Source organism: Vitis vinifera, chromosome 18 (assembly GCF_030704535.1).
Source record: "Vitis vinifera cultivar Pinot Noir 40024 chromosome 18, ASM3070453v1".
Classification (NCBI taxonomy): domain Eukaryota; kingdom Viridiplantae; phylum Streptophyta; class Magnoliopsida; order Vitales; family Vitaceae; genus Vitis; species Vitis vinifera.
The window spans coordinates 11,583,039-11,599,342 of NC_081822.1; the positions used below are offsets into that span (position 1 = coordinate 11,583,039).

Here is a 16,304-nt window from a genome sequence, read left to right on the forward strand (position 1 = left end):
AGGCAAGAAAATTATTTTCTGAGTAACAGAATAAAGATCCGATCCTTCCCAGTAACAACCCTGTCAATTAGAATCTCTTGGCTCATCACCAGACCCACCCAACAACATGACAATTGAATAACTTAGCCCTCTCTCTCTTCCCCTTGCCTCCCCACCAACAAACCCTATACCAAATAAAATGAAATAAACTGGGTATCCAGGCAAAGAATGGGAAGATATTGATCACCTTTGGTATTTATAATTCATGAAGAATATGATCTGTCTGTGATTCTTGTAACCCACGGTCATTTATCAACCGCTTGGCAGCATCAAGCTTCTCGAGTTTTAAATGTGAAGCACTAATGTGTAGGGAAAGAATAAGACAATAGCAGTACAGCTGTGGAACATAACATACTCAAGTCATAAGCAGAACTGCTACAAGGGCATGGAATTGAAGAGCATACCTCTGGTTGGCAAAACAGGTCATCATCATCCCAACCTGGCAAGAATCCAAAACAGACGTAAGGTAAACCATAAACAAGGGATGAAACAAGGGTTGGGGGGAGGGAGCTTCAAACTACTATTTCAAATGCATAGATAACATGACATATGGCACATGCAGTTTGTACTCTGCAATGTTACAAAGATGAAATTGTTAAGTTGCATCTTCTAGAAATAGAGAAGTTTTCTAAACAATTAACTCAAAAGGCGCCTCACCATCTTAAATAGGTTTGAATGACGTGCATCGGAGTCATAGAGATGCCCCCATTATTCACCTCATTAATCAGTACAATATGCCCAGGGCCGTTCTGCAATGGAGGGTAAGCTCCACAATACCACAAATTCACGTCAAAGCAAATTAGCACAAAACTACAGCAAGAGATCTTGCATAACTTAAGAGTACATGGAAAAACCAAGCCTAGCATTTATTCATATAGATGCCTTGACTATTTGTTAACTAGCATGTGATGTTCATAGCTGTTAAGCACTGGAACACAAGCTCCACATTATGCAGGACTGCACAAAAGAAGAGCAAAAGGATGAACATGGAACCTAGAGACCCCAAAAACTCAGCTATGAATGAAAATCCCATTCCTTCATTCAATTTTTCAAGAATAACAAAATAAGTTAAGGATTGATGTTCAACTTCAGAAAATGAGGATAACATTCAATTACTTCATAGGGGATTGGAGAAAAATGTGCTGTATTCTTGTTGAAAAAACCAATCCTAAGCTGTACAAATATTGAGAAAAAGAAAGAAAAGGTCAAAAACATTAACTGTCTCCTCTGTGCGGATCCCTGAATAAAAATAGGGGTCTAATTTTCTACCCTTAAAAGTACAACCTTGATGCGAACCAATTGCCGCAACTAACCGATGTTAACTTAGAATTGAGCTGATGCCATGATCAAGATGTCCAGATCTACAATGCTTCCATTGAGCTCGTTTGCAAGAACAGTAAGTTCTTTGACAGCCCCAAAATGATCTTCAATCTTATACTGCATTTTGAATTTTGATCAAAATCGCAAGAAGCCACCAAAGGTTTTGAGCAATGCAAAATGGAACCCTGCCAATTACGATTTAGGTAGATGCTTACAAGGAACCATCTCCCTCATTGAACTGCACCTTCTCGATCACTAGCAGCAAATTAGCAGTTTGTACGAAGCACTGTGAACAGAGAAACACAATCTGAGGATACCCTTTGGTGTCCTACCACTTACAACAAATGGCTATACAGGAGGGCATCCAAGAATAATAAAATGCCCAGCTAAATCTTCAAGATCATCAAGGATTTCCAACTGGGTTCATCGCCATGTGCCTCTCAATCAACTTGTCCACAAATGAACGTATCTGCTCATTTATTTAAAAAGGAGAAGAAGAAAAAAATATTAACAGGCATCCATAGAAAACCCAGTTCAAAGAGAAATTAAACATTACACAATAGAAATCAGGTTCCATTTGTTTAACATGAATATATGTTATGATTTGCATCTTACAGCAATAAGTTTGATTGCAAATAAAAACAACTCCGGCAATGTTTTATCACTGGAAACTTCTTGTTGGACAAGAAGTTAGACAACTTCTGTCAATATTTTATGAAAAAAAAAAAATGAGCAATAAGATAACAGACAATATGATATGTTGGGTTGCAGCCTTTTTGACACTCTCTTAATCTAACTTCTTTACCTATTTAAAAAAAAAAAAAAGAGAGACTATGATATGTTATTTGAAATTTCACCAAAATGAAGATCTCAATCTTGAAGCTAACCCCACTTAAAGTGAACTTTCAGCTTAGAAGAGATTATCATAAACAAAAGTTACTTTGGAAAAAAAAAAGCAAGAAAGAAAGAAAGTGGAGTCTAAAAAAATGAATTTCCATCAGAAGTTGGAACATTGAAGGGAACAGACCTAAATTCAATACAACATAAACAAATAGAATGCACACCTTATTCCTGCGTTTGAAATCAAGAAACTCAGAAACAGCCATAGTTTTCTCCACATCTGTGGCCTGCTCCATAACCTGAAATTCAAACCAATGAAATGTAGGGTCATGAAAGTAAGATAGCTGATAGGGCTCTTGTGCATACCCAAAGCAGAGAATTGAATAATAAATGAGTGAAAAACAGAAGAAAAGTAAAAAGAAGAAAATTTAACCTTAGTTGCACTTTTCTTCATTATTGACTTATATCCTTCCTTATCAATTTTTCTTGCTTTATAAAGAGGCATGAGCAATGATCCAACATAATCCACCACAGCCTGTTTTATGTTCTCTGCTCCTCTAGGTTGATTTTTCACCAACTCCTTGTTTACTGTAACATGAGAAACAGAGCTTTCATTTGCCTGTCTATCATGCTTCCAGGTTGGTGGTTGTGAAATTGTGTTAGAATCTTCCTCATCCCGTATGTGCCTAGTTGACTGGTAGAAATCAGAATCAGCCGCTGCTGCTTGAGATTGCCATCTTTCTATGGCATGATAGTCCTTTATCCCCACACTACCAGCAGAATCAACCCATGCTTTTGTAAATAAACTACTGTCCACGGCTGCACTTTCTCCAGAGTGCTCTCTAAAGTTCAACGGGCATGCAATATCATTTGAATGGCTCCGTTGCGAGTGGTTATCAGCTGACATTCTCGAACTTTCAAGGTTGACACAAGCGGCAGGAAAATCAACAGACCAATTCCTAACCCTACAGTTCCTAGAGTCTATTTCTGATATACAATCTTGTCTTCCTGAAACACCACCAGACCACTTCCTTCTAAGATCAGACTCATCCATTTGTGCATATTGCTCCCTTCTAGCAAATTTGTGAAATGAGGGTATCTTAGGAAGCTGCAGTGATGTGTTGCTCTTGGCTTCAGATGCATAAGCCTGCAACATAACCACCGACTTCTTTAAAAGCCTTATAATCAGAACAGGGAGGAAAAGGAGAAAAGAAACATGCAGAAGGAAACAGAACATGAACCCCACCAAGTTTGTGCATTTGTGTGGAGGGGAATGGGTGGATGGGTAGGAGGAACAGAAAATAAAATCTGATAGCACAACTCGGATTATTAGATTTCAAGTGCTATGGACACCGAGGCCAAGTTAAATATCAACACAATTAATGGCTATTACCAATTGAGCAATTTCCAAGACAATAATATCAAAATACACATATCAAACATTCAGATCTTGTTGTGCCTTTTACAGAGTATAAAAGAAAAGGTCAACTCCAGACAGAAGTATAAGATTTCTGTGTCATAACATTTTTACCGGTTAATCAAGGGCATGTCTTATATCTTGTTTTTGACAGAAATTAGACCCCAGGTTGAAATAAAAAGGAATCTCAGAATATCATCAGAGACATCAAATTTTGTACCAGAAAACACTCTATAACATTCATGGTTTCAAAACCTAAAAGATTTTTGCGAAAACAGTTTTAAACCATGATTTAGGCAGTTGCATGGTGGGATCCATAAAATGGTTGTTGGGAACAAACCTCAGCAGCTGCAAGAGCAGCAGCACGGGCTGCTTCAGCCGCAGCAAAGGCAACCTTTTCTTCTTCAGACATTAAATTATTGCCCTCCTCCCCCTCAACATCCATTCTGCCTACCGATCCTGGTGACCTTGATTGATTACCATCCGGTTTGGAGTTAGTCATGCTTTCCAACTTGACTGGCTTCCCATTATCTTTCTTAATACTTGCACTGGAAGGAGAATGGCTTCGAGCAGATGCAGAAACCTGTGAACTTCCTTTAAAATCTAGTGCACCATGATGCACACGTATAGGTGGCTTTCCTGAAGCCAGATCCTTGAAAGATTTGCCCTTTGCAGAGTTTGAGGCAGTTGTTTGTTTCAGTAACTTGAGTCCACCATTAGAAGCTTTTTCCTTGCGGAAAACTTCAATCCACACATTTACCAGCTGGCTTGCTATGGCACGTATGTCACGGCTAGTATGTACACAAACTTTTTCTTTCACAGTTTTACCAATACCTACACCAACAGTGAATGTATAAAATACAATGCACAGGCCACATATCTCATTCAGTCACCACAATTGATATCATGCTACTTCTAAAATGAATAAGTCCACCTTCAACAGAATTAGATATGGTAAAATACAATGGCCAGGCACATAATTCATTCAGTCACCAGAATTGAGATCATGTTACTTTATAATTAAAAGAATAAGTCCCCCTAGCAGTGACAATTAAAAATGGGGCATGTGTTTAAATGCATGCATGCGTACAGATGCATCTGGATGGAAAGATGTTTTCCAATCAAACTTTCAGGTTACATGTTTGCACTGAGCTCCAATGCAAATTAACTTCAGCATGTCTGAGTTACATAATTCTAGTAATTTTGCCATTCAAATAATTCAAAGAAAACCAAGCCATGATAAAAAAATTTCCAAGAAAAAAACAGCTAAATGCTTTCTAGACAAGTATGATTTGTTGTTTGAAAGAGATAAAATCAGAAGAAATTTTTTACATTACAAAAGTTCACCTTCGATTTTTTTTCCATTAAGGTAATGAAACAGGATATATATATATATGTTCCAAACACCCAAGAAAAAGAATTCTTCCAGAAAGATGATTCCGATAACCCTAGAAGCATACAATCCAGAGATAGAAGCATAAATTCAAGCAAGTTATTTTCTAATATAATCCCTTCTTTAAAATTCTAGTTACTGTAACCAGGAAAAAGAATAGACACCTGACAAGCGGACTGCAATTAGATCTGTTGAAACAAGCACAAGAAGACGAACGCAATGACGTAAGAGTTGAGTCCCATCCTTCCCCATTGAATCCTGTCATAAATGATAAGAAATGCTTCCTCAGCAATTCAGTTTAATATAAAGATTCAGTAAAAGCCAAAGAACATAACATTACTTCTACAAGTTCCATACTAAAATTTAATTTGATGACAGAATAATAAACTACGGGATGTAATAGTACCAGTATCCATGAGTTGAGTGTGCAAAGCCCTTCTTTGGTCCCAGCAAAGGACTTCAGAGCTTCAACAGGAAAAGTCAACAACTCTTTGGCCAGATGCAATCGTCCAGCTGTGGTTTTTGCATTTGAAAACATGTCCTGGAGTAAAGCTTCTCTGGTCAAAATCAGATCCCCATCCAAAGAGCTCTTGTACAGGACATTTGAGAGTTCAACTGCTTCAAGTCTCTTCAGTATGTCCCTAACTTCATTCCTTTCTCCTTCTGAATGCCTCTGTGCAGCCTCCATTGCTTCTACTTCTGCTGTATAATCATTTCCTGTAGTCAATATGTCAATTATGCGCACAGCCTCACGTAGCCCACTCATCATTGCACCACCAACCGTGTCTGGGTGCTCCTTGCAAGTAGCTTCACCAGCAAAAAATAAGCAGTTCTCCACAGGCCTTCCCAATATATCATAGTCTTCCCCAGATGCTCCTACAGCAACATAAGAGTAGGCACCATAACTAAAAGGATCCTTCCCCCAGTTTGTCACTACTGAAGCAACCGGATCAGGTACTGAAGTCTCCCCAAAAAGTTTACGGAGGACCGACAAGGCATGGTTTACATGATCAGAAGAGCTCAAATCCTGATGATCTATAGCTGCCTTACCAACCACTAAGGCTATAAGAACAGGAGCCCCAACTGTTTTCTTGACATTCCAGAACATAAAACACTGCCCCCTCCAGTTCCGTTGCTCAGAAGTAGCTCCAAAGTAATCCACCGAGTCATCCCAAAATACTTCTGGAAACTCCAGAACTACTTTATTGAGCACTCCAAAGCCAAGGCGCTGTATGGAAGAATGTTTCCATTGGGGTAATGGCGGCAAAAACTTGATAGCTTCTGCTTTTAAGCATCCAAGTGGCACTGTAATCAGGACTGCATCTCCTGAAAATTCACTGCCATTTGATGTGGAAACCTTCACCTTTTTACACTGGCTACCCGTCCCTCCAGCGTCCTTTGAGCTATATGATACATCCGTAACCACCTGGTTCAAAAGGATGTGAAGCCCTTCTCCTAGAGATTCAATGACGGAGCTGTAACCACCTTTAATCATACAATGAGCACCTCCAAACCCCCCATAGACATCATCCTGATTCCAGTAAGGAAGAGATACTTCTTTGAGCAACGCAGCACAACCATACTCTAAGTGAGCAAAATGCCAATCCATAACTCTCCTCTCAATAGGACTCAAAACCTCCTCTTTAGAACTATTCCTCTCAAGCATTTTTCTATCAACAATAATTTTTTCAGAATCAAGGGAAGGCTTATCCAAATTCTGCAGTTCATTTTCTGTATAATCTGATCCCAATCGAGGCATACGACGCCTTTTAAGGGCATATTCTAAACCCTCCTCGAGAGACATTTTCATTGCATGTTCCCCCTTTTGTGCAACAATGAGTACCATGTCATCAAGGAGACTGTTGTATTCAGCTTCCAAAGCTTCATCCAAATCCGCAGGGACTTTCTGACCTGTTACAATATCATACAGTGGGCAGTCACTGTTCAAGACAGTTAACTCAAGTCCCAACTGAGCACAAACTAATGAGGAAGGATCTGGCCTTCTTTCAGTATCTACATCAGCCTCAACACCTGTAATGATGCTAGCTCCAAGATCCACAGGAACTGAAAGAGATGAGTGGTCTGTATAAACACGACCCCCTATTCTACTCCTAGCCTCAAGCACAATGACAGAAAAACCATGGCGTTGCAAGTGGCGTGCTGCAGTTAAGCCAGCAGGACCAGCTCCAACAACAATGATTTTTTTTCTGACATCTGAATCAAACTGCACATTGTGATCCCTCTTGGCACTATCCATTGAGGCAGATTCAACACCACATGACTCATTCATCAACTCTGGAGCTATAGTAGGAATTGTTCCACTGTCATCTATTCTGCATGATGACTCCGAAACATCCAAATTGACTTTTCTGTTGAATTCATTTGCATCCATGCAACCATGTTCCTGGTAATCATCTGCCAGGCATTCTTTGGGTTCAACCAGAGTGGATGGCTCCAATGTCCTTAGATCAACAACAGCTCCATCTGATGCCTTGTTTTCATCATCAAATACAAGGCCACTCTTTGCCTCTGTGGAAGTTTCAGAACTCCTGCCCTGACCTAGGATAAACGAAACTCCATCCTCTGAATCAGCAATAGCAATTCCAGACTTTTCCCCAAAGGTTTTCTCTTTTAGAAGTTTGTAATTATGCTTAGAATCAGGATCTGCTTTCTCCTTTTCAGAAGCAATTCCAACATTTATATAACCCTGTCAAGAAGTTGACATTTGAACCAAAAAAAAAAAGACAGACCAAATGGAAAGGTCAATGCAACTCCTTAGTGAAAAACTATTGAACTTGAAAATTTTAATAACATAAATGTTTTTTCTTTTTATTGGTTTTAATAACATAAATGTTAAACCTACAGAAAGGAAAGGAAGATGAAAATCCAAATGAGAATGAATGAAATTGTAAAGAAACGATTTTGACAAAGATAATGAAATCCAAAATCGGAACTCATGAAACCAATGGCTTTTAGGTTGTGACCAGGTAAAGGCAAATTTCCATTAAATAGCATTTCCACAAAGTAGAACCTCCTCAGAATTCTCAAGGGTAAGCATAAAAGCAAAACAAACTCACTCTGTGATCAAGAAACACATAGATCTCCCTTATTAGGGAAGCACGTGGTGGTTCATCCTTGGAAGGCGTATCAGCCACTCCACAGTCTGCAAGGGGCAAAATGCGGCTCATATCTTTACCCCAAAGACCCAAGATAAGATTCCTGCATTAGACCAAAAAATTAACTTCCATTGAACAAGGTAGAACTCATTGAAGTAAAAAATCAAAATTTAATAGTTTTAAAAATGACAAAACACTTGATTTTTTCTAACCGATAAAACAAAATAAAACAGTTCTGTGTAATGGCCAAAATAACATCTAGCTTGCTTTCCAAGCTCAAAAATAAAAAAATTTCTAGTGCCAAACACTATTCATCATATCATGACTTTGCAAGAAGCTAATAGGATACAGATTGGAATCTTGATGGCAAATAATTGTCCTTCAAATAACACAGAAGTTTAAGTGTGATGATATTAGATCCTACCAACAAAAAATAAAATAATTCTAACCCAATTTCAAAACAATGTAGGAAACAAGTGAATTAGTCACCATCAAACACATAATAATAAAAAACATAAAGTAAAATGAATGTGCAGATCCTCAGCCAAACAATGGGCACTAATGATACGGAGCGCATTAAAAAGGACCAAGTTGAGGAAATGTCAGGGATTAAAGAAGTTTATATTGAATATAATCCTCTTAATAGCAAATACTTTGATAATAGGAAGAAAAAGTAAACCAAAATCTGTAGACATTTTTCTACACAGCCAAATGAAATATAATCCTTGCATTCGTAAAAATTCTCCCTTTCAATGATATAGTCACCTTGAGCATAGAACTGACACCACCTCATTCCATCCAACGGAATACTGTTTAAAGGCTCAACAGTGAAGTTTAGTCAGAAAGTGCAAATACAAAGGGGCTAATAATTCTAAATAATCTCAATAACTGCTATGGAAGAAAGTCTTTATATCAACCCTTTATACCAACTTGCACAAATTGTGCATGTATGTGTTGAAAAGATTCTCAAGGAAAGTTTAAATCTCTTTTATGCTAACATGTAACTGGACTATGATGTCAAAAAACCATTTGCTTTCTACTATGGGGAGCTGGAAAGCCCGCCACAACAGCCAGCTTAAAAGCTATCTCATGATCATCTTAAACGTTTCATTTGCATAAGGTGGAGGCTAAAAGAATTCTTTGACTTGTGACCAGAAGCCAAATCATAAAAAATAGACATATGCTTATGTCCCATCTTGGAGATTGTTGAACACAGTACAAAATTTTTCTTTCTTTTCAGGAGATGCCTAAGGGTGTAATTTGTAAGTTTGGCTCCTTGGGCTCTTTGTCAGTATCTCCCAATTAATCAAGTTATCCTAAAAAACAAAGTTTTAGATTGTTTTAAATGCATCCACAAGGGAGAAAAACCATTGCCCAAAATGATCATGAAGTCATACCATAATAACCTCCTCAATACCGATTGTAAATCTTAGATATATCGATAAACAATTTTAATAACTTAAAACATAGACTAACATAACATGATAGGGGTTGTGGATAAAGAACCACAACAAACCTAGATATCATGTGCCATAATCAATGAAATATGTCTTAACAACTTATAAGGGAAAAATCATTAAGGATTATTGAGAAAAAGGGCTATTCTCAAGCACAATACCCAATGCACAATAATGCCAAACACTTGAAACACAACACTGCAAACAAATGTACATCAAGTTTTTAGAAATGGTAACCCACCTGCATTCCAAGTATTCTTGAAGCCCACCTTTCCGCTTCAAGACCTCCTTAAACTTTATCTTTTCAACTGGACCAACTGCACGAGCTTTCAGCCCAACTGATACTGCTGCTGCCCCACCATTATCAGTCCCTGAAACCATATTTAGAGAGGAATCAAACTTCCCTCTTGTTCTTAAGGGCTGGTCAGTATCTTCAACCAGGTGACTTTGAGGAAAACTTTGCTCATGTATCAGAATCTCCCAATCAGCATCCCCCTCATAAGCCATGTCCCTCTGCCTATGCTTCTTAGGCTTGCGCAACGTGCGCTGAGCTGATGATGACTTATTATCCTGGATTTCAGGATCAGGCATGGATCCAGCATCTTCTGGATAGGCGTCATTTTTGTCTGGAGTTATGGATGGAGAAGAGGCTCCATTGGCCTCTTCACTGGCAGAAAGATAATCATGAATTGGAACATGATCCCCCCTTGATGCATCATGAGAAGGTTGATTTTGATGAAAATCAGAGTCGCACTTCTGGATTAAGGGGAAAGACTCATCCAGATGATCGGTTTCTACAGATTTCTCCGGACAATCCATCTGGGAAGCAAACCCAGATTCATGAACTCCAGCTGAGGTTGGAGCGATGGAAGATAGCCCTGCATCAGGTATTAAGGCATCTTCCTCCTTTTCCAAATCCACTGAAGCACAATCAGGCTCCTCAATGGAGGTAAAAGGAATCTGATTTGGACCATCACTATCACTGGAAGTTCCTCCCATCTTCATTGAATTCAAGACAGAGTAAGCTGAATGAAGTTCAGCATTCTGGGAAGATTTATCAAAATCAAGCCCAGTTTCAGATTTTGAAGGCTCCTCGATCTTCACATATCCAGGCAAGGAGTTCCAGGATGGGGATTTTAAGGAGACCTCCAAGCTATTTCCAGGGATCTGTTTATGAGTCCCCTTAGATACAGTCTCATGTGGTCTTTTTAAGAGATTATCATCAAAGCAATGGGCCACAGTTCCCTTTTCAGACAAAGAAGAACAAGCCTTCTGGTCTGCACTTGAATGGTAAATTGTCGCAACACCTTCATGTTGTTGTGTCAATGCATCATTGAACCCTACACTCGATTGACCTTCATCAGATCCATGGATTTCTCCCCCCTGTTTTGCGACAGCAACATGCTTTTGAACGGCACCATGCACCAAATCAGTTGTTTTCCCCATTGAACAATGCCTCAACACATCTTTCAAATTCTGAGTGTCCAACTTGGTCTTATGTATAGAAGCAGAAGAATTTTCTTTCATTTGCTTATGAATGAACTCTTCAGAATCTCCATCACAGAATTGGTTTGAGTCACAAGGAACCACTGTGTTTTCCTCCTGAACCCTTTCTGTTAATCTATTGGATTCACTGTATTGGTGTTCTATACTCCTGTTGGAATATGCCACCAAGTGAGAATGAGGTTGTTGCAGTGCAGTAATATGATTTGTATCCTCCATAATTGATTCAGAAGATTGATCGACTCTGTCATCACTAGATCTTGAAATGTCATCAGTAGCCCCTGGAACAGAAGAAACCCCTTTAATTGGATCAACAGATTGTAGAATTTTCTTTATGTGGTTGAAAACTTCACCAGAGCCATCACCGGGCCTCAGATTTTCTACTGTTTTAGTTTTTTCAGGACCCAAATCTACTAGACCTCTATCAGAAACTGGGTGCAAACTATCTTTGGATGTCAGATTTTCGTGCATCAGCCTTGAACCAGATGAGGAGCGAGGTATCTTTACAACCACAGCGTGAGAATCCTCTGATACACCTTCACATCTATGGCTCAATCCATCCTCCAAACCCTGAGGCCCCCTTTTCTTTTTCGAACAAGAAGTGCGAGATCTCCTAATCAAACCAGATTGTGCCCTTCGAACAAATGCAGACAGCGAATCTTCCAAGTTTTCATCTGAAGAATGATTTGAACCTTTCTCAAGCCATAAGCCCATCTCTTTTTGATCCTGTAATGATGAACCCTCTGACCTTTGACACACTGAATCTCCAGTTTTCTTCTTTGTGGAAACAATCTTGGATCTCTTAGATTTTCTTTTCAACTTCTTTTCTAACCCTTTGTCCATAGTCACATCAGAACCATAATCGCGAATTCCTCTACCTTCCTCCACATCCTTCAGTTCCACCACATTCAAATTTGATCCCCTAACCACTGCTGTTCCAGATCCAGTATCTTTCTTTGGACCTCTTAGTTTCTTCCTAAAGCTCGCCAATGTATCATCCATTCCCCCCAACTCCTCATCTTCCCCCACCAATTTCTCTGCCCTAGCTTCAACACTCTTCAACTTCTCCCCAGTCTTACCACCACTGTCCAATCCCAACTTTACCTTCTTAGGGTTTGTCTGCCTCCTCAACTTAAATATAGACCCAATAGGCTCATCATCATCTGAATCAAATCCAATCTCTATATGCTTCAATCTCCGTTTAGAACCGGACTTCTTCTCCTCATCATCCATCTTCTCAACCCTACACGATGAAAGTATGTTTAGCCCTATCCCAGCTTCAATGCCCGACCCACCATGCAACCCTTGAACCGATTTGCAATCCAAACCATAACCTCCCGTTCTCTATTATCAAAAAAAACAACACTCAGAATTGGTTTTCAGCCATTGAAAGCCACAAACAACGAAATTGAACCTAACCCAATACTCATCAAACCCCAGATATGCATAAAATACATCGAAAACCAGCCCAATAAAATTTCTATCAAACAGTAAGCTCTTCTGCATGTATTGCCAATGGCTTCTAAAATCAATTGAATAAAAGAACTAGGGTTTCCAAAAGATTTACCAAAGCCGAAAGAGAAAAAAAGGAATTAAAAAAAAAAAAACAAACAAACAGAGCTGAGAATGAGAAGGGTTATGCGAATCGTACCTGTGTGTTGAAGCAGTGACAAGTAGGCGTTAGTGGATTTTATCGAGGTCAGTGATGTGCGCGCCTTGGCTATTTTTCTGCAATTCAGAGGGTCCGCCCTAAATACTGCCCCCAGAAAGACAAAATAAATATATTTTATAACCAACGTATTTACATGGGCTTTATGCCCGGCACGGAGAGAGATAGACGACGCTGTGTAATTGAGTGATGGGGTGCGTTTGGAAACAAAAAAATCAAAGAGGGGAGCCCCTTTTTTTAAGAGTGCACTTCACTTGTGTGGACAAATTCACATCCATGACTCCATTTTTCTCTCATCTTTTCCCCCCACTTTTTTTCTCTCTCTATAAACACTAAATCAAGTGGGAGGAGGAGGGATAACCTCATGGTCAATCAATTTTTGTTTCTTATGGTACAAGTTTCACATTCATATTTTTATATGGATGGAGATTGACAATTTAGAAAATGCCTTTTTTCTATGAAAATTTTAGGGTTTTTATGGAGGTTAATTTTGTAAAGTTAATCAAAATATATCATAAATAAATAACAATTGAAACAAATAAGTAAATAGAAGAGGGAAGTGATAATACCTTTAATGTTCGGCAATTCCACCTTTGTCTACTCTCCTTCATATCCTTTTCAAGCGAGGCTTTCATCTGTCAAAGTTTCAAACTAAGTCTCAATCTTATACACTTGAATTCACAACTCTATTTGGCACTATGATTTCTTTAAGTTCAATGGCAACTTGAAAACTCAAACAATCAACCTTTAATCAATAAACAATTTTGCCTCGTTACAAATAAATAAATAAATGATGAAATTAAAATGATACACTTAATGAATTTGCAGGTGAAGAATAAAAGCATTTGAATTGAGAGCTTTTAATGATAAAAAATGATAGGTAATTTGGTTAATACAATTGTTATCTTATTAATAAATGTATATTAATCTTCAAATTGTAAAAAACAATATCCGATACCTAAAATAATAAAAGTAGACTTTAATCAATTAAGCTCTATTTCAGTCAGCTAACTAGCCGTTGGGACAATTAATGTTCAACATGTGACCCTTTGTCTTTTTAAGGCTCAATTATAAATACCAAGACCTCTGTTGGTAGTACTAAGGTTTAGGAAGAGAGAAAAAATATTACGCATACTTAACTAGTCCTCAACCGAGAAAGCCTAATAGATTGATCTAATTTTCTAACCGATTCGACTAGTTTAGTGTTCCCTTGATTGATTGAGACTAAAACAATTTAAAATTTTTATCTTTTCAATTATAACCTTCGAATAATTTGGGCAATTCATTTACAAACCTTCATAGAATACATTTGAAATAATAATTTAACCTAAGGTTTCGATATGATAAAATGTATGCATTCAATTTTAAACATTTAAGGTCGTTTTTAAGAAAGACCAAGTACGAATTGATGCAATGAAAGTGTATGAAAAAAAACCGTTTAATCCAAAATGCATCTAAGAGATTCATTTTACAAAATTATCATAAACTTTTTTGAATCTTTAAGGATTCATTTTACAAAATTTGTTTTGAGATTGTCAGAAACTTTACTTGATTTAAATTGTTAATAAATTGTAAACTTAACCTTTGTTTTGTAATCATTAAAACTCAATTAGAGGAACCTATGATTTAATAGTTATAAATGTTTATTGCTACACAAGTTTTATTTATTTTATGAACAGAGCAGAACCAGCATCAATGCACTCGTAACCAGCATCAATGCACTCATAAATTGCATTAATTGAATCATGATATGGTGGTGCTAAGCTCCAACATACATCCATGCTCCATCTCAGCAACGTGTGGTTGATCTCATTTTGCAATGAGTTTAAAAAGGTGTGTGTAGACCCCCATTTTGGGGAGCTGTGATTTTTCTCACGTTTCCTTTCTTGCAGCTATCTGTGGCCAGATGTCACCATCCTAGGAGTCCACATGCTGTCCTGAGATTGGCTGTTGTGGAATCAAAATAGTGTTTTTAAGAGCCAGTGAGAAGGTGACACGGGGTGTGAGGGAATCTGCAAAAGCTGCAGACCGTTTTGCCAGCTGCAGGGAGGAGCGTCTTCGGGCAGAGAGAGTGGGTTTGAGAGAGGACTTACAGAGGAGAGACACTGGAGCTTCAGGGGGATTTCTGGAGCTGGAGGAGGGGCAGCAAACCGTGAAGAGAGGAGAAACACAGGAGTCTCCTGGCTCATTTCAGCTGGAGGGAAGCCTTTCAGGTGCGTTTTCTGGACCATATACTTGTTGTAGTAGATCTCCTTGATGTTGTTGTGTTTGTGTTATAAATAATTTGTGCCTTGTTCTTCATGAAAAACTGATTTAAGAGTGATCTGCTTCCTTTTTATCTCTCCATTGGGTGTCTGAGTCATGTATTTGGGTCCTATTTCCACTGATTTTCCCACCTATACATGAGCCTATTGACTCCAATATGAAATAGAGCTCGGGTCAGTGTTTTCTTTGGTTCAGTTGATACTCTGTTTTTGTGCTTGCATCCTTGCTGTTCATGTTCTGTTCTCGATGGCCATTCATGCCCTCCAAGGAGAAGAGTTTGTGGCTAGCATTGCTTTGATTTCTTTATGGGCACAGCTTCTGAGTTTGGGTAGCAGTTTGTTTCGTTTGTTCCTGAGATTGCCGGGTTATTATGCTCAAAAAGGTTGGTGACGGCCATATCAGGGCATTAGTGTTATCTTTTGACTGGTGGTGGTTCAGGGTACATATTTGGGTCTTAGCAAGGGGCAATGTTGCCTTCCCATCAGATATGAGATACTGTCACTTCGAGAACAGGGTTTGGACGTTCACCTGCGAGTGTTAACAGAGAAGAAGAGGCCTCCTGAGAGTGAGGGGCTTGAGGGAGAGGATAACGGCTCTCACTCTCCATTAGGTGATTCAGTGGGTGCAGAGATTGAAAAGACAGAGAATGAAACTCCAAAGGGGAAAGCTGGAGCTTCGGATGACCTTGAGTCCAAGGAAGTGGAGATGGATGGTTGGCTCTTTGGATTTACTCAACGGTTCAGAACCCATGTTGGTATTGACCCAGATGTTCACACTGACCTACATGAGTTTGGGATGGGGCTCTGTTCTGAAGCTCTCGAGGAGACAATGACAAGGTTGAAATAACAAAATGTGAGATAACAGAAAAGGAAAGCAAGGAAGGAAAGGAAAATATTATGATGAGTATCCCTGAATTTGCAAGCAGTCTATTTGAATCCCAGGTTGCTGCAGAGATGATATGAATGTGCCCGTGAGGAACTTACCTGAAACTGAAAACAAGGATTTGTATGAAGTTTCTGATCCAAGCAGAGTTGAAATCGATATAAAAGAAACACATTCTTGCCTTTAAAACCAGGATAAAGGTTCTCAAGGACTTGACGTCAGTAAGCATGATGAGGTAAAAGTGCAATGTTTGGGTGCAGTCTGTGGGGTCGCTGAGTCAGATCTTGATGGTGAAGAAATTAACACAATGCAGAAAACCTGTCAATGTAGAAGACTGGAGATCTTGAATCTTCTGTTCAATGTTCGACCACTGTTGAAAGAGGACCATACTCAAATGCTTGGT

At 38.8% G+C, this 16,304-nt stretch overlaps 1 protein-coding gene across 2 annotated transcripts; it reads right to left on the reverse strand.

Annotated features, from left to right (window-relative positions):
* Positions 1-1,056: 1,056 nt before the first annotated feature.
* On the reverse strand, positions 1,057-13,090 carry LOC100255769 (lysine-specific histone demethylase 1 homolog 3). 2 transcript variants are annotated; one of them, XR_788316.3, is made up of 10 exons: positions 12,737-13,090; positions 9,824-12,429; positions 8,087-8,228; positions 5,416-7,716; positions 5,174-5,267; positions 3,957-4,450; positions 2,633-3,346; positions 2,424-2,498; positions 1,575-1,828; positions 1,057-1,476 (listed from the first exon to the last, which is right to left on the reverse strand). XR_788316.3 is itself a non-coding variant. In XM_010666463.3 (9 exons), exons 2-9 carry the CDS (start codon positions 12,316-12,318, stop codon positions 1,763-1,765), a joined length of 6,381 nt encoding a protein of 2,126 aa, XP_010664765.1. In that variant the 5' UTR covers positions 12,319-12,429; positions 12,737-13,090; the 3' UTR covers positions 1,057-1,762. The 2 variants fall into 2 exon arrangements, 1 of the variants encoding a protein (XP_010664765.1); XM_010666463.3 differs by having other exon boundaries at positions 1,057-1,828.
* Between the last annotated feature and the right edge of the window lie 3,214 nt (positions 13,091-16,304).

What these genes read in the sequence shown, in the direction of transcription:
- LOC100255769 (XM_010666463.3), bottom strand. Translation starts at nt 12,318, where the DNA reads ATGGATGATGAGGAGAAGAAGTCCGGTTCTAAACGGAGATTGAAGCAT. An exon ending in CACTCAACTCATGGATACTG is followed by an intron (nt 5,268 to 5,415) that starts GTACTATTACAT and finishes CATTTATGACAG; the next exon opens with GATTCAATGGGGAAGGATGG. An exon ending in CTGCTCTTGCAGCTGCTGAG is followed by an intron (nt 3,347 to 3,956) that starts GTTTGTTCCCAA and finishes GTTATGTTGCAG; the next exon opens with GCTTATGCATCTGAAGCCAA.